This window comes from Trachurus trachurus, assembly GCF_905171665.1.
Source record: "Trachurus trachurus genome assembly, chromosome: 13".
Classification (NCBI taxonomy): domain Eukaryota; kingdom Metazoa; phylum Chordata; class Actinopteri; order Carangiformes; family Carangidae; genus Trachurus; species Trachurus trachurus.
Window position 1 is genome coordinate 8,784,607 of NC_139892.1, and position 24,436 is coordinate 8,809,042.

At 40.9% G+C, this 24,436-nt stretch overlaps 1 protein-coding gene across 3 annotated transcripts in view; it reads left to right on the forward strand.

Moving 5' to 3' along the window:
• The window catches only part of LOC310996441 (uncharacterized protein), a 54,146-nt gene that overhangs the window by 16,309 nt on the left and 13,401 nt on the right, over positions 1-24,436 (forward strand). For 2 of the 3 annotated variants that reach the window (XM_083985840.1, XM_083985841.1), the window contains exon 5: positions 23,687-23,800. In XM_083985840.1, the coding sequence (XP_083841966.1) occupies positions 23,687-23,800 (114 nt within the window). Of the gene's footprint in view, positions 1-23,419; positions 23,568-23,686; positions 23,801-24,436 lie in introns of those variants that run through there. The other variant, XM_083985842.1, reaches the window with a different exon arrangement.

The following is a 24,436-nucleotide window of genomic DNA, read 5'->3' on the forward strand; positions in this document are numbered from 1 at the left end:
TGCTCGGACCTGGAGCTTCACACTCGAAAAACATCGGGGCAAACTTCTAAACAGCCGTCGTTTGGATAAACTAACCGCACATGGGGATCTAAACAGTTACTTTCTCGCATGAAAAAATATTAAAACTTAATAAAGTCACGTAATAACAGAGCCAGTCTCAATATTAGAAATTCTCTGGTAATAACAGGCTTCAGGCTTCAGCAGGAACATTTCTGTTGTCGGTCGTCGCTTCCAGTGATGACACTCATCGGCCAATCAGTGGAAGGCAGTCGGCTGACGTCACGTTTTAGTAACGCTTCGGCTCGCTTGGAACCAGGGCCGAGGTGATACCAAAAATGTACCCTGTTGCAGGTACTGCGTGCTAGTGGAAACACGCAATAGCGCGCCGAGCCGTGCCGTACCGAGCCGAACCGTGCTAGTGGAAATGCGCCATAATAGACCTGCATTCTGGGAGCGGAGTGCTCTGGTAGGACAGTAAGGAATGATTAGTTCTTTCAGATAGGATGGAGCTTTATCATTAAACCAGCACTAAGTAACTTTTCAACCTTCATAAAATATTTTCATAACTTTTGTGATGATACATCGACTTACAACAAGTTGAATGACACCTCTGTCGTGGTCTGAAGGGGTCTGTATCTCTTTCTCTGGCACTAAGCAGCTTTGAGGAGCATGGTAGGAACCCGTCACAACAAGGCAACAGGCAAAACGGCACTTTAGCAATGGATTATGTTTGTGTTTTCACTTTGAAATGATCCACTGGAAACACAAACTTAGTTTTGATGTCTTCTGTTAATTTTAATGCAGGATATTTACAGGGCTTCACGCTAGTGTTCATGGGAAATGGAGTCTTCCTTCAGGCAAAACACTACCGCTTTGGTCCACAGGCGCCGCCAAACTCAACCAAAACTGAAAGTTCTTTAGTACTGCTTTAAGAGCCTTACAAGTCAGTAGAAGGATTTTGAAGTCTATTCTAAATCCTACAGGAAGCCAGTGGAGAGAAGCTAAAGTGGGAGAGATGTGCTCTCTCTTCCTAACTCCTGTCAAAACCCTCGCTGCGGCATTCTGGACCAGCTGGAGACTCTTTAGAGAGTTTTTCGGACATCCTGACAGGAGAGAGTTACAGTAGTCCAGCCTAGAAGTGATAAATGCATGCACTAGTTTCTCAGTGTCACTCTGGGAGAGCAGAGAAGAACAGCGTCACCGATCATGAGATCCTGATCCATCCTGTCACTGTGATAAGATGGTTTCTATTAGAGCTCCTTCATCCAGTCATTTCTGCTGTGTCACCTGTGGAAACCTGCTCACAGTCCCATTCTTCAGCTTCCTGTGGAGTTTTTTTTTCAAACAAGTTGTGTTCAAAGAACATCCACTGCATCCTTCTTCTTCTTCTTCCTTGGTGCCATGTGGGACACCTGGGCTGGTTAGCACCACCTTTTGTATCTTCATCGCTGTGCAGCTTGAGAGTCAGAGGCCCAGTTCCACTTCACCCCCTGAAGACTCAGGCCCTGAACCCTCACTGGCTTAACTGACATCAGCTGCAGAGGTGGTGTTAGGGCGACTATGGATGGAATTAATGGTCGCCGAGAGACTAAGCGAGGGAAGTGTGTTTTTACTTGTCGGACGCGCTTCAACAATAAAACTAAGCTCCAGAGGTTGTCGTTTTACAAAAGTTTATTAAGCTAAAAACATATCAGTGAAACAACCCCACATAAGCCTAAAAACATCCAAAAACAGTGTAAATTGGCGGTCAGCAAAAAGTAAGACCTTCCCCCCTCACCCTCTCAGTTCATTCATCCCCAGGTGAGGAACAGCTGATTTTACTATGCTTGGTGACGTGCATCCCACCTGACTCCTCCCCGGATGTGACACACCCACACACACACCAAACACTACCTGGCATCTACATTCCGGCCCCATAATTATTACACTTACCCCAGTAATAATTACAAATACATAACCCACATACAGATGTTACTGGTTCAAAATTGCAGACTTCACGCGTGGTCCACGCGAGACGGCACAAGACTCAGGCATTTTTTTTCTTTGGCGAGACAAGAGGTTTTAATGAAAAGCCTCAATGTGCCAAAACAACCACCAGGTGGCATCTGTGAGAATGGAGGACGACAGGCGGATGACTCAGTGATCTGTGCAGTAATCCACAGCTTAAACTCTAGGCTATTAAACTAGAACTAACTACTGTATACCCTGCCTAAATCACAGAAACTATTGTAATATGATAAAGCCTGTCTTGCTTTATGACTTGATGATTATGTATCACAAATTATGAAGGATTGCAGGAATGCATTTTTCTGGAAAGAATGGGTGGAAAGAGGTATTTTTAATTTAGAGCATCTATATAATAATAACAATACAGTTAAAACATTTGATGCTCTTAGACAAGAGTATGACCTACCCCAAAATCAACTCTGGCGATATTTCCAATTGCATCATCTACTACAGAAGACTTTTGGGTCGAGCTCTCATCCCCCAAAATCAGCAAATAAGCTTACTGAAATTCTCCAGATATTGGGCAAAGGTCATGAAGCAGCCAAGTATTACAGGATGCTAGTTGAATGTGATGGTGAGGCCGGGGTGATGGCCCTGAGACGGGCCTGGGAAAGAGATCTGGGGGTTGTGTATGATGAACAAGAATGGATTAAGGTCTGTGGTAATTCAAGATTTATGTCAAGAGACCTGAAAGTCAGGCTCATGCAATTTAAAATACTGCACCGTTTCTATTGGACCCCAAATAGACTGTATAGACTTGGTTTAAAAGACACACCTACATGTTGGAAATGTGAGAAAGAAGAAGGTACAATGGTACATGTGCTATGGTCCTGTCCTAAGCTTAAAGAATATTGGAAAAAGATTAATTGTGCTATTGTTAATGTTGTGAAAAAAGATTTTGTATTTTGCCCGAAACTGTACATATTAGGAGATGGTGGGGGGCTTGCTGCCTTCCCTAAACCTATTCAACAGTGGATACAGACTGCAATTATGATTGGTCGACAGATTATTCTGAGGAACTGGAAAGAATCTGGAGAGCCTCCGTTCCAGGCATGGATGGTAGAACTGGGAAAAATAGCAGCATACGAAAAAATGACACACAGGATACAAGATGAAATGGAACTGTACCTTTTGAAATGGGGAAAATATCTGGAGTATATGAATGACACAAAATGAATTTAGCATTATTTTGTTGTATATTTTTTGATTATGTATTTACCTATTTATTTTCATCAATTTTCTTGCCACCTTTATTTAATTTTATTATCATAAGTTATTTTTTGAATGGAGTTTGTTTATTTTAACCTTATCACCATTATTTTTTTTTTTTTTTGCATGGATGTGTGTCTATACATTTATATATATATATTTTTTTATTATTACATAGAAATGCTTCTCCTTTTATTTTCTCTCTCTTTTCTTGTCTTCTTCTTTTTCTTTCTTTCTCTATTTATATGCCTCAAGCCATGTGGTATTTATGTAGGTAGAGGCGTATGCGACCAATGTGTTAGTGGGACGGCTCCTCGGGGTGGGTGGGTGGGAGGGAGGGATGGGGGTGGGTTGTCTTTCTTTTTATGATTATCTTTGTGTGTGTGAATGATGTTTGTCACTTGTTTTGTTATTATGAATGAGAATGCTGGAAAATAAAAAATATAAATCTAAAAAAAAAACAAATTATGAAGGATCATCTGCGCAAGGCAAAGATGATAGCATCAACAAAACATGGCGTAACACACGCGGCTGTATGGGACAGGCTTTTATTTAATTCAGAACAAACCGCTTAGCAAAAATGGAAAATATAGTCTATAATAATTAATTGATCTGTTGTTTGGCCACTGTTTGAAAATAACCCGAATTATGAGCAAATAATCTGATCCAGAGCAGCAGTCATAATCAGACTTCTTCTAAATAAACCTAAACATTCAATAACTGGGTCAGGTCGGACCATGGGATTCTTTTTTCTCTTCTTCTTCACAGGAGAAGAGGAGGTGCGCTGCGCTCACGGACGCGTTGATGTTTTGTGATTTATCTGCTGCCTTGACTCTGCCCTTTATACATGTGCGTTCAGATTAACAATAAGACAAGCCATGGTTGAGTTTATTGAGTTAATAATCAGCATCTTAGTACCTCTGATCCGGAGCGATAGTGTTATGAAAATCGCTACAGTTGAACTGGTCTGGTTTTTAGCTGCTCAATCTCATTGTTTCAAAGAAAAGGGATTGATTTTTATAACGAAATGAAACGAAAACAATATTATATTGATACATTGTTGTAAAAAAAATCCAAAAGAAACGAAAATGAACTAAAGAAAATAACTTTCACACACATGTGAGTTGTTGATCACATGATAAAAATGTTTGTTTACATAACGTCAAGGGCAGAGTCAAGGCAGCAGATAAATCACAAAACATCAACGCGTCCGTGAGCGCAGCGCACCTCATTTTCTCCTGTGAAGAAGAAGAGAAAAAAGAATCCCATGGTCCGACCTGACCCAGTTATTGAATGTTTAGGTTTATTTAGAAGAAGTCTGATTATGACTGCTGCTCTGGATCAGATTATTTGCTCATAATTCGGGTTATTTTCAAACAGTGGCCAAACAACAGATCAATTAAAGCAGATATCAGCTTCACGGCCGTTTCGGCTAATGCTGCGTTCAAGGCAGGCTTTTGAAACCGTAAGTTACAGCTTCAAGTCACAACTACGACTTGGTAGCGTTCCAGGTAACCCGTAGCTCGTGTTTTTACCATCCTGTTGTCTGTGAAAGTTCCCTATAACGGCCACTCGTAACTTCCGACCCGTGAACTCGTACCAGATCGAACTGGTATGACTTCACAGGAAGGAAAAACACAAAGTACGAGTTTCTTTGAACGCACCATGAGTTAGCAGCCCCCGCCCTTGTTAGGCATCAATTGGTCCTCGTGCTACGTCACCACATTCACGCGCATCCCTTGGCTGCACACACAGCCCTTCATGCCGTTCTCTCTCCTCATTGGATAACACTTGTATCCCACAAGGAAATTTTTCTCCTCGGGTTACAGCAGAGCAGAGTGACGGAGAGACTCGTGTTTAGGCTGAAATACTTCATGTAAGTGATTGCTGACGGAAAATATGACTATTTAGGACTTATATTAACAAAAACATTCCACTGATATCTGCTTTAACTCAGGTGACAGATTAATAACAGTTTAGCTGCAGATCAGTGTGTGCTGCTGCTGGTGTGTTTTTAAACTTGGATGGTTTGATCCTTGTCGGACGTCACACAGTCTAATCAAAAAAGCAAAATCCACAATCCGCTCTGTTTATCAATGAACATAGAGCCTAGTGTTATTATAGGGCGGGTTGGATTGCCAGCATCAACGGTCCACCACTACCACAATTACTTCAAAAAAATCCTACTGTGCTCTTCTAAATGTACTCCGCTCCTCTCTCCCTCTCACACTGTAGTTCTCTGACTCAGCAACGGTGTCGCCAATTCCTCCTGTTCCTCAAAAAAGGCGTACGCCAGGGTCAAAATGGGTGTAAATGTCCGCACTTTTCCCCGTCAGGTTTTGGCTTGATAAATCCCAAATTTGGCGGAGAAAAGTGCGTATGCACAAAACGGGGGGGAAAGGGTGTAAAAAAAAAGGTGTATCCACAATGATAAATTTGAGGCCCCTGGTCGGGAGCAGGTTTTCTCCAACTAACTCTGAGTTTCTCCTTTTTATCTGAAGCTGCAGACTGAAAGCAGCGGCTGACAGGACGTGTAAACTCCATCAGGAGGATTATTAGACCTCAGCTGGATGTTTTATTCTCCATGAGGATTAGTTTGATCGTTCCCGTTGTTCTGCACCGTCGCTTTATCTGAACAACCCTCACATGAAATGACATGGACACGCACGCAGTTCAGAGAAAACTGCACGTCTCTCTTATTTTTTTCGTAGTAGGTCGATCCACTTCTGGATTATTTCCAGGTGTGATTGATGACTACACGCACATCCCTGTCACGTTATAATGGACACAAACTTGAACATATCAAACACACATTTGGAGTTGCACCTGCTCAAACACACAATGTTGAATAACTCTCGAGATTTCTTTTTTTTAGATTAATACTCACGTACTGTCCCGCGGTAAAAAAAGAAAAGAAAAAAGAAAAACAAGCTCACGTCCATTTGCTGCTGCAGCGCTGCAGAATCTTTTTTGGGGGTGGGGGGGGGGGGGGTACGTGATTCTGCATCAGCATTCTACGTCACTCCACCGTGAGAAGTGGGTGGGGCCAGGCTTTTTTTTTGCTGGTTGCCATGGTGAATCATGTTCTCTTTGTTCCATTGATGAGGGCTTTTCATCTCCCCATAACTCAGGGTCAAGTTACTCAGAGTTGAATGAACTATCTGTTATCACCTGTTCTGAAACTCGAAACTCTGAGTTTCCTATCTACGAGTAGATCAACTCAGAATTCAGGATTAGACTCAGTGTTTGTTGAACCTGCTTTGTGAAACGGACCCCAGAGCTCCATGCATTGTAGCAATCACACAAGTCGAAATGAAGAATGTAAGCTGAGATTCCACATAAGGTGACAAAACCAAACTCAGAGCAAATGAGAGAACAAGGAGGGAGCAGCAAAGAGTTCAATACTGAAGGCCACAACGGAGACACACACATGACTGTTAGGGAAACAGATCCATTCCATGACAACAACAACCTTATGACACTCTTCACCATCTATAGAGATCCAGCACAACAATAGCGGATTTCTATTTCAATTAATTACAAAGGTGAATTATCCCGCTGCCTTAAATCTATAACAATTCCCTTTGAATAAAATAAATAAACATGTTGAATGCACAGACCAGCACCATAAAGGCAGCATGATGATAATACGCTGTCACTCACCAATACTGGACTGCCGGACCTGGCGAACCGGACCCGCACGGACCGCCGGCACAATTCACTCCCAGTCAATCAGAACATTGTTGTGTTCAGACTCGAATAATAAATAAAACGGAAATAATGTAAGTTATTTATTCTTTCTGTGTGGCCCGGTACTTAACAACCCACGGACCGGTACTGGTCCAGGGCCCGGGGGTTGGGGACCACTGATATAGAGTTTTGTCACAATGAGCAAACCCAGAGTCACCTGAGCCAACTGACAACCAGCATCACGGTACAGGTGATGAGGAGGGTCAATGTTAGGTTCAGTTAACCCCGATAAATTAGAGATATCCTGGATTTGTTTACAGTAACTGTCTGTGTGGCTCAGGCCTCAGGTTTTACTGAAATAACATATAGTTGTGTTGTTTAGTTGTTCCACATGTCCATCCTCCATGTTTAAAGGTGTACAGAGAAGAAAATTGAATTTGAGCCCACTCTGGATCATAAAATTAATGTAATAACTCATCTTTCAGACGATGTAGGTCAAACTTTGTGCAAAATTCTATTTTTGAGTAAATACGGGATGAAAGTGTGTATTTTTTTTTTCGCATTGGATAATGCAGGCGGACGGATTATACGTCAGCCTGTACACGATTCACCAGCCACTGCTATTGGATCCGTAATCCGTCATTCACGTCTGAGACACGCACACACACAGGGAGCTCGGTCTCGCCCCAAGCTTTGAATATCCCGCCCGCTCGATAACAACCAATCAAATTCGTTTTCCATACTCGGGTAAACTCGTGTTGCAGCTCGTGACAACTCGGCGCGACAAACAGGACAAACGGCCATTTCTGTAAACCTTTAAGTTATTGTTTATGTTTATGTGTTATTGTTATGTCCAGTCGTACCTGTGTGCTGAGGTGATGCCCCCCTCCTCCCTCTGCTCCTAACTGGGGTTGGGTTTCTTTGCAGACTTTTGGATCTGTGAAGGAGGACAGAGGTCAGAGGTCAAATCTGCTCAGGAAACATCAGTGTGACACCTGTTCCATCAAGATCCCACACTGGCCCAACAAGTGCAGTATGATCAAACACAAAGCAGAGTCTCTTAAGAAGAGTTTACTGTAAATAAAAACATGGAGGAAACAGGTGCGTCTAATGACCAGCAGAGGGCAGCACTGCCAAACACACTCAAACAGAACAAAACACTGAAGCCGTTTTCCCACTAAAATTAGCGGGTCGACGCGGGTTTTTTAAACGCGGGTCGACCCGCTAACAATCGGCATTTGGCCCCTTTCCCATTGACCAAAATGAGCCGAGTCTGACCCCCCGCTGAGGGATCAGACAGAGCAGAAACTAGTCGCCCCGCTCTCATCCGCGGTGCAAGAGACACACACAGTCATGCCACAGCTGCCCGCCGCGGAGTGTCCGTCCGCCGAGGCAGACTCTCTGGCTGGCTGAAAGGAAATCAAGACATGAATTGAGAGCAGATGGAAATCTGAAATGAGACCTTGAAGCGAGCCACAGTTGGTTTCAACAAAAAAAAAAAAACTAAACTAAATAAATGAGAAGCTGAATGTGGAGAAGAGAAGAAGCTCAGCAACAGGCAGGAGAGTTACTGTACCTGTGATTGTTCTTTTAGGAAATCTGGGAGCTGAAATTCACCTTTAAAGACCTGGGAAACAGAGACCAGAGGTTTAGAACTCATCTGGATCACCATGGTGCCCGCACTGGCAGCACCTCACTGTCATTGATGCTCATTGATCATAAATTACATCGATCCGTCTACATGTGAAATCACCTTTGATCATCACATCAAAAACAAAAAAAGTCAAACCTGTCAATCAAACTCATCTCCTACAGCCTGAGGATTGTAGCTCCGCCTCCTTCACTACGCTCTCGTTCATCATCTGTAAACTTCACAACTAATCCGAAGGTGTTGATGCACGACACTGCAGTCTGAGGTTGTCCAGCAGCTCAGTCAAGAGTCTGTTTTCCCATCATGCACCTGGACTGTGGAAAAAAAATCACTTCTTAGAAACAGATTTTTACTGACTTGTATTTCTGAGATGTCTCGTACATCTGGACACACACTGAAGGATTTCTTACACTAATTCTACTATATACAATGACAATGTTAGAATAAATATGAAAGAGTTTATAATACTTATCTCTAGCTAATCCTGAATGTAGCATATAACTGTGGAGAACAGTGATAGACTGATGTCTACACAGTGGTAGAGGAAATATCACTGTCAGCAGACATACTATGGGAATATATATTTCAACATAAAAAAGTGAGGCTTTCATATTAATTTCTAACAAGTTGTAGTCTGTTACATACAATATTCACGTGTTAGTAAAAATGGAAACTGTTTCAACTAAACACTGATTCCGGATTATGATTAAAACAAATGAACCACAACATCAGTGACTGAAGGTTTAACACATCTGACTTAACTGAACATTATCTTTGTTGTTTGTCAGTGTTGTCATTTATGAAAATCCATGGTTCAAAGCCACATGTGGTTCCTGTAAAAGTCTTATTAGCGTAGCATTCATGAACAACACGCAGCAGCAAATACAGAACTCCGTTGGCTCAGGCCAGAGGCATGATGGGAGTTACACTACTGTCATATTCAGTAGGCCACATAACATGGAGGTCACGCCGAAAGTCAGAAGCTTTTTCAGTGAATGCGACAGGCGAGCAGCTCTGATAGTTGTTATAATAAAAACTCTTATAATCTCTGACATGGACGCTGCTCTTCAACAGACTCTACTGTGCATCATTAATAGTAGTGAATAGTGAACTCACCTCTCTCTGCTGCTCTGTTGGCTCCTTACATCCTTTGTTGTAGTCGTGTGTGTCGGTGACAATGTCACTTCTCTGACATCAGATCGAACGTCCTGTCGTCACGGTGATATATGATACTAGCTGTCATACGTAGTGTTTGATTGAAGATGATTGGCTGGCTTCTACCTCAACCCATAAGGTTATCATGTAACTACTATACTCATGTAGTTTATTATGGTTATTCAACAATGGACTGACTGTGTTCCCAGGCATGTTGCTCACACTAGAGCCAGAAATCACTGAACACATCACTTTCATGTGTTTCATTTGTTGTTTCCTTTGTGGTTGTTAGGTGGCACTACGTTACATTGATAATATCAGGTGAGTGTATTTTGATTCAGATGTCTTTTTTTTTTATGCAGACATCAGATTTACAGGTTCTTTACTTTACCTTTCAATTATGGATTATCTGACTTTATATTAATAGAGCAATACTCACAGTTGTGTATCTGACCTTTGCGCTGAGTCTGTGTGAACGCTGCCTGCCTCACTGTAGATCAGCTATGACACATGGGAGGATGTGGGATGAAGGAGAACTCCAGTCAGACCACGGTGAAGTACATAGATGTTTCCAGAAGCTGCCATCCTGAATTTAACATAAATTTAATTTTCTTTTAGCCATTTTTACAGGTTAAACCTACAAATGAATCCATGAGCTAACAAACAGTCAAATATGCTTATTATGATGACCTTCTACCTGAACACATCACTTTCATATGAGTGTTCATTCATGTTCATGCCCTGACCCCCTGTGGTTATTTAGTGGCACTACGTTACATTGATAATATGATCAAGTGAGTGTATTTTGATTCTGATGTCAATTTTTTTTTTCCATTTTTATTTGCAGATAGCAGATTTGGTTCTTGACTTTACTTTTCAATTATGGATTATCTGATTTTCTATTACTAGAGCAATACTCACAGTTGTGTATCAGTATTGGTGGATGTGAATGTATCTGACCTTTGCGTTGAGTCTGTGTGAACGCTGCCGGCCTCAATCACTGTAGATCAGCTATAACACATGGGAGGATGTGGGATGAAGGAGAACTCCAGTCAGACCATGGTGAAGTACATATGTTTCCTGAAGCTGCCATCCTGAATTTAACATAAATTTAATTTCCTTTTAGCCATTTTTACAGGTTAAACCTAAAAATGAATCCATGAGCTAACAAACAGTCAAATATGCTTATTATCGTGACCTTCTACCTGAACACATCACTTTCATATGAGAGTTCATTCATGTTCATGCCCTGACCCCTTGTGGTTGTTAGGTGGCACTACGTTTAATTGATAATATGATCAGGTGATGATGATCTGATGTCAACCCCCCCCCCCTCCATTTTCATTTGCAGACAGCAGATTTACAGGTTCTTTACTTTACTTTTCAATTATGGATTATCTGATTTTCTATAGGGCAATACTCACAGTTGTGTATCAGTATTGGTGGATGTGAATGTATCTGACCTTTGCGTTGAGTCTGTGTGAACGCTGCCGGCCTCAATCACTGTAGATCAGCTGTGACACATGGGAGGATGTGGGATGAAGGAGAACTCCAGTCAGATCATGGTGAAGTACACTGATGTTTCCAGAAGCCTCCTGATTTTAACATAAATTTAATTTACTTTTAGCCATTTTTACAGGACACAGAAATTAATTAATGAGCTAACAAACAGTCAAATATGCTTATTAACTCTGTCCCACATTAATTAGACATGTGACATTTGCCATGAACACAGGAGCAGAGAGAGTTTATCAGCTACATCCACTGCTAACAATCACTGCACATCAGTACAATCACTGCTAACATGTCGCTGCATTAAAACAGCTAATTGATCTAATCACATTTATTGCAAATAAAATATTGCAAATAAAATACAATAAATCAAATCACACATACCTTATTCCCTTCACAACGAGGAGCTTAATTGGGAAATAATAAAGAACTTTATCACAGAGTCAAATCTGATCACTGCCCTTTGTCTTTTTGCCCGCGAAAATAAGCTCCAAAACAAGAGCTACGACTACCGGAAGAACTTCAAAATAAAACGTCCGTAGGCGTAATGCATAGCCATAGCCTATTTTAGAAGGAAGTAACAAAATAAAAGCTTTAATGTAGCGGTTTAAAGTGAAGGAAAAATAGTCACAAATCTTTTTTCAAGACTCAACCGCAGCTGTTTAGTTGTTTTATTGTGTCTCTTGAATTGTGTTCCCCCCCAGAGCTCAGGACATTCATAAATATGCAGAGAGAGAGAGAGGGGGGAGGGAGCAAAGGGCACTAGAGCATGTTTATACGGGTAAGTCCACGCCCAGATGTGGCAATTTTTTAAGTTTCACTTTGAACCAACAGTGACGCAGTTTATATTCTCGTGTGAAGGTAAGGTGAACACAGTTTTAGGGTCATTCCATGAAAACTGTTAAATTTGGGCTTTGGAAACTTGAGTTTTTTGATCTCAACGGTTTTTTTTTTGTTTGTTTCATTGCATGCAGAACATGTAACACTTGCAAAAAAACATATTTTTCAAGCTCAGACACCCTTTTCTGACGGTCTTTTAGCACATTAAAACCCCAAAATCAGAGTTTCTTTTTCCACCCCGTCACAGGATAAAGGTTAACAAATTGAACAGTAATTTTAGATTAAAATAAGACAAACAAAAAGTTATTCACTTCAGAAGTTGTCTTTTTGTTCAAAAACACCAATAGTTTGTTTAAATTATTTTTTTAAAATCTTTTTATTTCATGTACAGCATTCTGTGACGGGGTGGAAATATAGTGTGACGGAGTGGAATATTGTGACGGGGTGGAATGGACAAAATTTAAGAACATACTGATAACACAGAACAAAGTGTTTAATTTGATGCTGCAGGGGAGGGAAGTGTGAAAGTGATAGAGATTTAAATATTTTATACTAATTCAATATGAAGAACAGTGCCATTGATTCCACCCCGTCACTTTAGTGTGTGACGGGGTGGAATGTGACGGGGTGGAAAATCTAAAGCAATATGGCCGAATTCCTGGATGTGCTAAAAGCTAACACTGTAGTTAGCATGGAATTACATCGTAAAATTAAGGATTTATACAAATGTAATTTGAAATTTTGATTTAAAAATTGTTTTCCCCACTTTTTGTGTGTGACGGGGTGGATATGCTATGCTTAACGGAGAAGGTTTTGAAAGAAAAATTTGCCAAAAATGTTCTAAAAGAAAAATCAGAACTCATCATTGTTTGCACTTCCCTCCTTCAAACTCTTGAATGATGTCACTCCCTGTTTCCTGTTTCCTTACAGGAAGTTTATTGCATTTTGGCGCAAAATTACATTGGTGTGACGGGGTGGAATATGAAATTGATGGACATGGAGAAATTATGCTATTTTAATAAAAAAATATGACATTTTAATATAATTAACATATTTCCTATTAAGAAGAAAGTATTTCTAACTATAAGAACAATAAATGTTTGAGATTTATTTGATATTTTTTAAGTTTTACATTACATGAATGAGAAAAATGGTCAGAGCGGACATGAGAAAATGACTGTAGTTTAACACAAAAAGTTATATATGTGCAAATTGTATATTTATTATTTACTTTTATTTTACCTCATGCTAGAAAGTAAACTTTAATTAATGGCTTCAGACACTGAAAGTATTACTGACAGTTTTATTATGCCTCCTATACCTCTTTGAATGTTGGGGACCCAAACTTAACAGTTTTCATGGAATGACCCTTTAATGTTTCCTCGTTAACACCTGCCGTTACCTGAGTTCTCTGCCCGTCAACTTGTGTTGTGTTGTTGTTGTTGTTGTTGTTGTTGTTGTTGTGTTATTATAATGTTACTGTAGCTGAGTCTGTAACTGTAAAGTCTGGACCGACAGAACCGTGTCCGCCATGTTGTGTGGATGTTGTCGGTAGAAGAGCAGAAGCTTACTAAAGTTACTGATACTGAATGTCAACCATCACTGATTAATAGCCTACTTAACAGTTCATGTTGTTATCAGGGTTTTCCTAAGACTTTAGTGATTATTGATTTGACAGTGGTGGATCCATGTTCAGCATCTTCACAGTAACTGAGTACATTTAGTGCAGTAGCTGAGTCATTCCATGAAAACGGAGCAATTTGAGTCCCTATCACCTATTAAGATATTTTTATCCAGTGGGTCAAACAGCTTTACAAATACACAGTTGTGAGGTAGGCTACTTTATGTTGTGGCTGTCTTTCAACAAACTTCAGCCGCTGAGGAACTTAAAGCTCTGTTGAGACGCATCCAAAAAACTCCAAGGGTCCACCATCAGTTTAGTGTTTATTGTAACAAAAGTCAAAAAGAGCCAACAAGCAGCAAAAGGGAAAATGACACGTGCCCTTTCAATACATTATAATAATGATAATGGTGAGATGGTAAAGTGAAATGACGGTGAATTGACGGTCAACAAAAATATATGAACTTCTAGTTCTCTCTCTCTCTTTGTGTTCAAAACTCCCACCACCACACACAATAAGTAAAGAAAATAACCACACCCTCTCATTCAACGCAATGATGTAAAACCTAAAGCAAAATGGCAGGCAAAAATATATTTTGGCTTCTACACTTTCCCTAAGTATTTCCTTATTGTCCTATTTCCTGTTTGTACTGCAGCTCATGGGTAGGTGAAGCTAATGGTCACTTTTCAGCTGCAGAAAACTAACACCCACAAACACTCTGGGTCACTGATACAGTGGGTACTAGTTTCATTTGGACGTTTCCCTCACGGAAAGCGTGATTCACGCGTTGCGTGAAATTGTAGGTCACATTGTAGCCACTAGGTGGAAGCATCGTACTGAGATGCAGCTCAAAAGATTTTGGGGGTAATTCCACGTTTGACCACAACGTAGCTGCAATGGAGAGTGGCGCTGTTCATAGGCCATAGGTACTTCATTTGCAGCTGTGGTCGAGAGAGCTAGACAATGAATGGAGAGAGGGACCGCTACGCCGGTGATCAATGGTGTTGTTTATATTGTACCACAGTGGTCTGTAGCCTACGTTCAACAGGATCAGTGGTTCTCATGGGGGTCCTGGACTCCTCCATATTTTTGATCTCTCCTGGCCGGGTCTGGCTCCAAGTTTGAGCAGGCTAAATTGTCTCATATCTATTTTCTGCAAGTTCTGGTGAATGTAACAATCCACTCAGCCGACGATCGCTCGTTTAACAGTTTCTAAGCTGCTTCGTCCGTGCCAGCAGCCTGGACCCGATGCGGCTGGACTCAAGAGCGAAGCATTAATGCACATCTGTCAGCAGCTGCTCCAAACACACAATTTGAAGGGACAGATTAGATGCTGATTTTGTTACCAGTGACTTTGTTTCAGCCAAGAGCAGCAGGTTGTTTTAATGGAAAGTAGCCTAGGCTCGAGCATACAAAAAAGCTGATCACAGCCTGAATCAACAGTGTTGCTGCAAATACAACAAGAGGAGGCTGCTTTTAATTTCTGACAGTTGAACATTGCGCTTTTAAAAATGAAGCTTATCCAAACAAAAAACTGTGTTTTATATTGTTTTCATATATTTCACTGATTGTAATAGAATGCGAGTGTGTTTTATTGAAAGCGAGACTGTTTGGCCACAGTTTAAAAATAATCAGAATATGAGGAAAGAATCTGATCGATCCAGAGCAGCATTCATTTACAAGTTTAATCAAACTTCTTCTAAATAAACGTAGGCTAAACATTCAATAACTCGGGTCAGGTCGGACCACATGCTTTTTCTCTTCTTCCTCACAGGATCGGTGTTTTATTTTATTAGCCTACATGAAACACGACGATATTTCTTCTCTTTTTCCCATCGGCTTCTACATTTTTGTCCTCCGGCTTATGAAACTTTTGAACTGAGAATGCTGAGAGAATGAGCATGCTAATAAGCGATCTACAAACGTTTAAAAAAAAAATCCAAATGAGCGTCATTGATCGTTCGTTCTAAAAATTAAATGTAGGGGGGAGAGCCGGGTCGATTGATACACGGGACGATTGATACACAGCGATTTCCTCGAAAACCACACAAGCTTGAGCCGTCAGATTTTGTCACTGTGTTCAGCACTCAACACCGACCAATCCTGGGAAAGCTTGTGAAATTACGTCACGCCATTCAAAAGTTATTAGCGCGAACCGGTTTTTGACTACGGAAAGTAAAATGTTAGGTGCGGTAGTTTTTTGTGATCAAAAGTTGTATTGTGTGTTTCATGCAATAATAATATGACCTAACAACAGATGAATTCGTACATAAACAGGTCCTAAATTATGAAATGTCATAGTTTTGAAGTTTAGAGGCAAAACAGGTTGGAGTGTCAGTAGTCGCTGCAGGGACGATTGATACAGCTGTTTCAAATGTCCCTCACGCCACCGTGCGTAGTGACTGTGGTCACACTGCGCGATCAATATCTGTATATAAATCACCAAATTAATAGCCTAACTGTTTTGCAATGAACAACAACCGATTTGAATGAACAACATGTATTTTTAATAAACACCACATATTTTTAATGTTCGTGTTTATGACATGAATCAACAGATATTCAGCAAAGTGAGGGGAAAATGCCGAGGGTAAAATGACAATATGTTCAACTGTGTATCCATAAACATGACTTAGGGCAGGGAAATAAGTCAATGAAATGAAAATGCAGTTGTCCAACAACTCGTACAAAAGAAGAAAGGTGAGTTTAATCGAAATGCGGATCTTGACAATTACGCACGGGACAAAAATATTTATTTGACCTATTTATATTGTGAGAAATTATGTGACATTTTGGCAATGACGAGTACACTAGTATGTTGTCTGATATGCTGCATAAAAACGAGAGTAATGACAGTAGTTTCTGTTTAAAACATGCTGTTTCAACCGTCCCTCCTCTGTGTCTCAAACGACCCGCATAGGTGGGGCGTTTGAGACAAATGTCAACTTACGTTCAAAGTTATAAAACAGCGCGATCATCCAACATTTGTGTTAAATTACACTTGTAACTAAGAGAATACACATGTGAGTTGTTGATCACATGATAAAAATGTTTGTGTACATAACGTCATCTTTGAAAAAGACGTTTAAATGAAAAGTGTATCAATCGACCCGGCTCTCCCCAAAAAATTTAAATAAGATAAAGGTCACAATATGTTTGTAATCACATATTAACAAGAGCATTGTCAGACATTTTAAATAAAAACAAGAAAAATAAGAACAAGTCCAGTTTATATTGTCGTGTTACTTTTGACCCACCCCCCTGTTACTTTCGTCCTGCTGTTGCGTCTACTGGCAGCGGCGGCTTAACGAGGGAATCACCTTCAGCTGGATGTGTCGTCACTCCCTGAATGGGGGGTGTCCCCCCCTTAATTAAAGCCGAGCTGTGGACGCGGCCAAGCGCGCTCCAGGAACCACGACCCTATTCTTCCCCTTCCCCAAAGTTTTAATCTTTTGTAGTAAATAAAGTAAGAGTATTTTTGAAACCAAAGAACCGCCTGATCCTTTCCCTGCACCTCACAAACCTGCCGTGAGGGACGAAAGTCACAAAGCGCAGCTTCTCTTCAAAGTCAAATTACACCGACGTCGTTTCACATTTTTACAAAATAACACCTGATAGAGAACACATATGAGATGGTGATCACAACAAAAAAATGTCTCTTTCTGTAATACTATCTTTTTAAATGACATTTATTTGAAAAATGTTACTTTCGACCCTGCTCTCCCCTACATTTTTGTCCTCCGGCTTATGAAACTTATGAACTGAGAAGTGTGAGGAACCGGTTTTTCTGTTCAAAGCAAACAGCTGTGTGAAGTAGCCTACTGTGGGGGGCAGGACTTTTGTCTGACAATGTACTTGAGTGAAGTATCCACAAACACACCCATTGGTCAGAGATAAAGAGGATGCTAATGTGTTACAGTGTCCAGCTGTCGTCACAGCAATTATTACAAGCACATGATGCAGGTGCTAATGTGTCGCTAATGTGTTATAGACAGTTATAGACCCTTGTGTGGTCACAACAATTATTACAAGCACACCTATTGGTCAGAGATAATGGAGGTGCTAATATGTCGCTAATGTGTTATAGACGGTTATAGACCATTGTGTCCAGCTGTGGTCACAGCAATTATTACAAGCACACCTATTCGGTCAGAGATAATGGAGGTGCTAATATGTCTATTAAGCTCATTACTTTCAATAGAGCGAACATGGTTCGTTTGGAGCATTTGTTTTAAAAAAGTAGTATTTTCTTCTTCTGGTTTGCTGCATTTAAAAAAAAAAAAGTTATTACTTTACATCACGTTCGTTTCAGATGTGTAGTGACTGGAATTCAGACTGCCTTTTTCTACAGAGAGAGGGAGCCATTGTGGAAGAGGTGAGAGCAGGGTTTGGACAACTGCAAGCTGCTCTTGAACAGAGAACCCAGGTCTTCGCTACGCCTGTGAGACCAATCCCCAGATTCGCCTCTACTCCAGAATCCTCACAGGCACAGATGTCTCCGTTGGCTCTTTCCTTGACCACCATGGACGACAGCGTCCAGATTTGCCGCCAGCACCCAGACGTGAGCTTGCGTATGGTCGCACCAGAGGAACATGCCCGACTCCACCAACAGAGCTACGGCCAAGTGGGCCGATATGGATGCCTGCTCTTCAGAAGGATCATCTCTGAGGACAACTATAAAGCCTGGAGTAAAACCACAAATTGGGATGGTTCAAGGGGCAAGCAGGAACTGCCACAGAATGTAAAGAACTTTGTGGTGGACAGCCTGAAGAAAAGATTTCCTGGGATGGAAATACATGAACTGAAAGACTGCATTGACAAGATCAATGAGTGTCTCCGCACCCCGAGAAAGTCATCCAAGGGACTCATTTTGCTGTAAATAGCATACAGTAGTCTACTGTACTGTGACATGTTTTTTTAATTTTTTTAAATAAAACGTTTTGAAGAAAGTAAGGCTACAGATATATATTTTTGGGAAGTCTGAAACAATACCACACATCTTATTAACGTGATGTAACGTAATAACTTCATCAAAATCATTCATTATTCATCAAAAAAATGCAGCCTCTAAAACTAGATTGAATAATATTAATTTCTTTTTAAAATCAGAAATATTTGTGTTAAAATGTAGCATAACATCTGACATCATAACAGAAGGCCTACCTAATATCAATAGATGAAAACCAGAAGAAGAAAATACTACTTTTTTTAAAACAAATGCTCCAAACGAACCATGTTCGCTCTATTGAAAGTAATGAGCTTAATAGACATATTAGCACCTCCATTATCTCTGACCGAATAGGTGTGCTTGTAATAATTGCTGTGACCACAGCTGGACACAATGGTCTATAACCGTCTATAACACATTAGCGACATATTAGCACCTCCATTATCTCTGACCAATAGGTGTGCTTGTAATAATTGTTGTGACCACACAAGGGTCTATAACTGTCTATAACACATTAGCGACACATTAGCACCTGCATCATGTGCTTGTAATATTTGCTGTGACGACAGCTGGACACTGTAACACATTAGCATCCTCTTTATCTCTGACCAATGGGTGTGTTTGTGGATACTTCACTCAAGTACATTGTCAGACAAAAGTCCTGCCCCCCACAGTAGGCTACTTCACACAGCTGTTTGCTTTGAACAGAAAAACCGGTTCCTCACACTTCTCAGTTCATAAGTTTCATAAGCCGGAGGACAAAAATGTACACAGAAGCCGATGGGAAAAAGAGAAGAAATTTCGTTGTGTTTCATGTAGCCTAATAAAATAAAATAAAACACAGATTGAGACCACTTCATGATGTTTAGTTCTTTTTCGTTTCTTTTGGATTTTTGTGCGTACTGAGCCGTTTTGGTCCATGTTTGTAATTTCCCCTTATATTTTCTAAAGTTGCAACAAGCTATCCCGGTTTCAATAATTCCCCCGGTCCCACCCACATCAAATGAAATAAACCAGTAAAACATAGAATAATCTTTCATTTTAAATCAAATATAATGCTCTGCCTGTAGTGCAGCCCAGTAAATAGTCTCAATTCAAGTCTCTCCGGCCATATGGTGCCCACGTGAATGCACAGCTGAGCAGAGCTTCTGCAGCTTCCGTCGTCCTCCCTCCGCTTATTATTGTCCGATCAGTGTCACCTTCACCTTCGTCACCTTCTCAGGCTTCATCAACAAACACTGTGGACCAAGTGCACCATCTCATAAAGTGCAACTTCTGCTCTGCCGGTGAGCAAGTGAAGTTTACTTTGAAAAATGCGAGGAAAAAATGAATTAACCTGATTAGGACGTGTTAATAGCCTTTCAGCTTTGGTGATATGCCTTTAGTTATTATCAATTCCAGTTGTTTTACAGTTGTTACAGTTGTTTCACCTGGAGATGACGTAGCCTACACACCCACAGAGACAGGTGATGAACCGGACTACAGCGGCGAGAGATTTATGACGTTACGTAATTCAATAATCAATATTAACGAGGGCGAGTAGGCCTATGGTGTCTGCTTATTTCCAGCATGTCACTGTCTGTTTACAGAATCAACATCTAGCTTATTCCTAAAGTTTGTGAAGTGTGGAGCGGTCAAGCGGACCTGCTGACAGATGTGCAGCTGACAGTGACAGACATCTCTACCAGCTGATCCTCCCTCACTCACGTCCTGAGGACGGGACAAAAGTCTCCTGGATATTATTTTTTCTTTTCCTTTATTCATTTCTAACTGGCTCGTTTTGCCAGTAAAAACCATAACTTGTGAGAAAAAGAAGAGACGCGCGAAAACAACAAAATGGAAACATTGTAGCCTAATAACTCATGTGACCACAGCTGGACGAGTGGTCTGTGTGGTCTACATGAAGCGAGCACAGTCACGGACTGAGACAAAGTTATTTAGCTACATAAAGTCCAAACGTCAGCAGGCGTTGTCCTTAAGCATTGTTCCTATTATTAAAACATGAATGACAAGAATAAGAGGTGAAAAGTAGCCGCTGCAGACTGATGCGCCACAGACCTGAGTGCTCATAAACTGTTACTTCGGCTTTTGCAAAGGCTGATTTTCTGCTTGATCCATGATGATTAATTTACCTACAGAAAAACTAAATGCATAGTAAAAGTAATATTACTAATATTTTAGAGATCTCAAATTCACAAATGGTGTTTCTATTATTAAAATTCTGATTAAAAATTGGGTCAGGTCGGACCACGGGGTTCTTTTATTTATCTTTTTTTTTTTTTTTTTTGCCGTGGTCCAGCCGAGAGACTGCTCGTGAGTCCGGCTGCATCAGGTCCAGGCTTCAACACCTGGATCGGACCGGGTCGGGTCTTTGAGAACCTAGCAGTTTATAGAAACTGCTCAAACGGGCTTTAAGAGGTGTATTCACAACATTTTATTTGCTCAAACATGCAGCCAGACCAGCACAGCTTCTTTTTTTTTTGAGAAGTTACGGTAGGCATGATGGTCTGGGAAACGCTGGCATGGGGGGGGATTACGTATTATGCTGTTATTACGCACGCTACAATATGACTATTGCACTGACAGTGAGTATGTAAATCTGTGCCCCGTAACAACCCAAACTCCATGACCCCCCCACCTCTAAAATGAATCCGGCGCCGCTGACACACACCCTCCAAAAAAAAAAAAACCATTGGCAGAAGTCCGGGCCGTGAGAACCGGCAGCCTACCTCTCGTATGGATAATCACCTTGATAATCCAACGGATTTGATCTGGAATATATATGTGTTTTCATAATGCCTATCATAAAGTGGATACAATCACCGCAACTCTGTCCGGAGCTTCGCTACTTTTATTTCCTTATACTGTACTTGGAAATAAGATGCGTTCCGTGGTCCAAGGCGATTTTCATACACACACCCAGCCTCGCTTTCAATAAAACACACACACACCTCCTTCGATGTGAACTCGCACAGAGCATGAAGCTGAGTTGATCTCCTTCGCAGTACAGGCCGGCTGGCTGACGGTGTCACCGGTCTCATTATCACTGGCTGTTTGTGTTTTCTGTCAAAACATGGATGAAACCTATCAACTTTGTAGCATATTTCTATCGAGGGGATGTTATTTCAGGATATCGAGGGGATGTTATTTCAGGATATCCTCACTGCTCCGTGCTGCTGTCTTATAGAGGCGTCCTGCTGCTCACAGATGCCACCTGGCGGTTGTTTGGGCACATTGCAGCTTCTGGTGAAAACACAATTACTCCTCCACAAAAAATCCGCGTGAGTCTCCCGTGACTCTCGCGTGAATCTCGCGTGAAATCGTCCAAATGAAACTAGTACCCACTGTAACTGGGGAAAAAAATCATCAATATTTTGTTGAAGATTCTTTTAGAGCTGCAACAGTTGTTCAATCAAGCAGAAATTCAACCCTCTGTAACACATTGGAAATAAACACAGGGGCCCAACAAGGATGTGTAAGTTCTGCTTTTCTATTTACATTGTAAATAATTGTCGAAGCCAGCATTCATGTAATTACTAGGGCTGTCAAACGATTAATTTTTCTAATCGCGATTAATCGCATTTTTTCCATAGTTAACTCGCGATTAATCTCTATTAAAAATATTATATATGGCGCTTTGGACTTTCAACACTCCAAAGTGTTATAATCTCTAGACAAACAACTTTTAGACCAGACCTAGTAGGCCTAGTACCTAATCATAACACATGATGCATGAAACTCACACAGAATTGAAACAAATTGCATCCAGTGGAAATTGCCCGTTACTTTGCTACACCTCTGCCTGGCCACGTGCATTTGTTTACAACAAAGCCGTCAAAAAATCAATGGATGGAGCTGTGGATATATGTTAGACTGTGTATATTTGTGTAGCAACCAACTTGAAGGTGCCTTACCGCCACCTACTGGACTGGAGGTCCCACACTCCAGTCCTCCAGTCCAGCAGACAGAGGACAAAATGGGCCGCGATTAAAAAATTTAATCGCGTTAATTTTTTTAATTAATCGCATCGCGATTAACGCGTTAACTCTGACAGCCCTAGTAATTACATCATAAAATACTCTGATGACACAGCCCTGTTAAGTCTACTGACCCGGGATTCAGACATATCAATCTACAGATCAGAATTAGCTGATATTTTTAAATGGTGTGAGGAACACAACTTATTGTTCTTCGACCCCAGGTCAGTAGGCGACCACAGCCCTGTGCTCATTAACCAGGAGGACGTTGAACAAGTGAGCACATTCAAATATTTAGGACTGTACTATGATTCTCATCTCGGATGGACAGATCAGGTAGAGCATGTATGCTCAAAAATAAATCAGCGTCTGCACTTTTTACGTAGTCTCTCAGGCTGTTAACAAAGAAATCGTGTTGTTTTATAGGGCGTCAATTGAGTCACGCATCAGATATGGTATCACAACTCTGTTAACTTGCCTGTTAAAGTGTTCAGCATCAAAAAGATTTCCTTGATTTCTCAGTTTGATTTGACTGTAAACTGAGTATTTTTGCCTCTGTGATTGTTGCTGTGACAAAATGAGACATTTGAAGACGTGGCCTCAGACTGAGAGGAACTTGAGCAGCAGGCAATGAATGAATTGACAGAGACAATAAGCGTCAGTGGCAGCTGTAGAGTCTTTTTCTATCATTGAATTTCCAGTGTGAGTGAAATGACTGAATGTTGTGTTAGTGGAGCTGTGAGGTGAAATAAATTGAGGCCCAGTTGTTGTGTGTTGAATAATCAGCTGTAGCAGAATGATGTGTGTTTCCTCTGCAGGTGAAGCTACAAAGTGTGTGTGAGCTGATGTGGATGTGACCTCAGCAGCATGGATCAGTGTGAGGACAGAGAGGAGGGAGCCCCTCCCTCTAAAACCGCTCTGTGTGGGGGACGTCAGAGCCAGACCAGAGGTCAAAGGTCAGAATTTAAAACAGTCAGAAAGACTTTTCTCTCTAAAAGTCAGTTGTTGTGTTTATTATTAAGATATATTTCATTTTATCCAGCATGCAGATTTATCAGTTGTGTTGTTGTTTCAGGATCCAGCAGCAGAGACCAGACTCTCCTGGACCCAGCTGTCTGTCTTTAAAGAGCAACTACTCAAAGGGTTTAGGCGCTGACTTTAAAGGAGGACATGGATCAGCTGATCAGTTGTAAGACAAAACTACATTTCAAAGCTTTTTAACATTCTGCCTGTTGAGTCAAATTTCAACGATTCTCTATAAAATCTGAGCTATAACTCAGACACACATTGTGCACACAGTGCAGCTCAGTAGCAACAGGAAATATGTCAGCCCCTTAAAACAGGAAGAAACCACTGGGTTAAAATCATCCTTTCATTTGCACTAAACGTTCGTGGTCTTGTTTCCACCTGGTAGAAGGAACATGGTGATGTTGGCTGCATCAAGTCGCCTCCTGGTGGCAGCTTTAATAATAATAATAATAATACATTTAATTTATAACGCGCTTTTACAGGTGCTCAAGGACGCTTATATTAAAATAGCGACATAATTAAAATGCAGAAACAATGCAGAATAACAAGACAGTTAAAATACAGAAACAATGCAGAATAACAACACAATTAAGATATAAAAACAATGTGCTTTGAGGTGTGCAACAGGACGAGGGGCTGATTAGTGGTTTCTAGTGAGTTCAGAGTGATGTCAGACACAGAGCATCACATCAGTTACAGGAGCTGAAGCAGAATCTCAGCAGCAGCTTTTTACAGGAGCAGACGAACAAACGTCCATAAATACTGAGAGAGAGAACGAGCAAAACTCAGGTAAAGA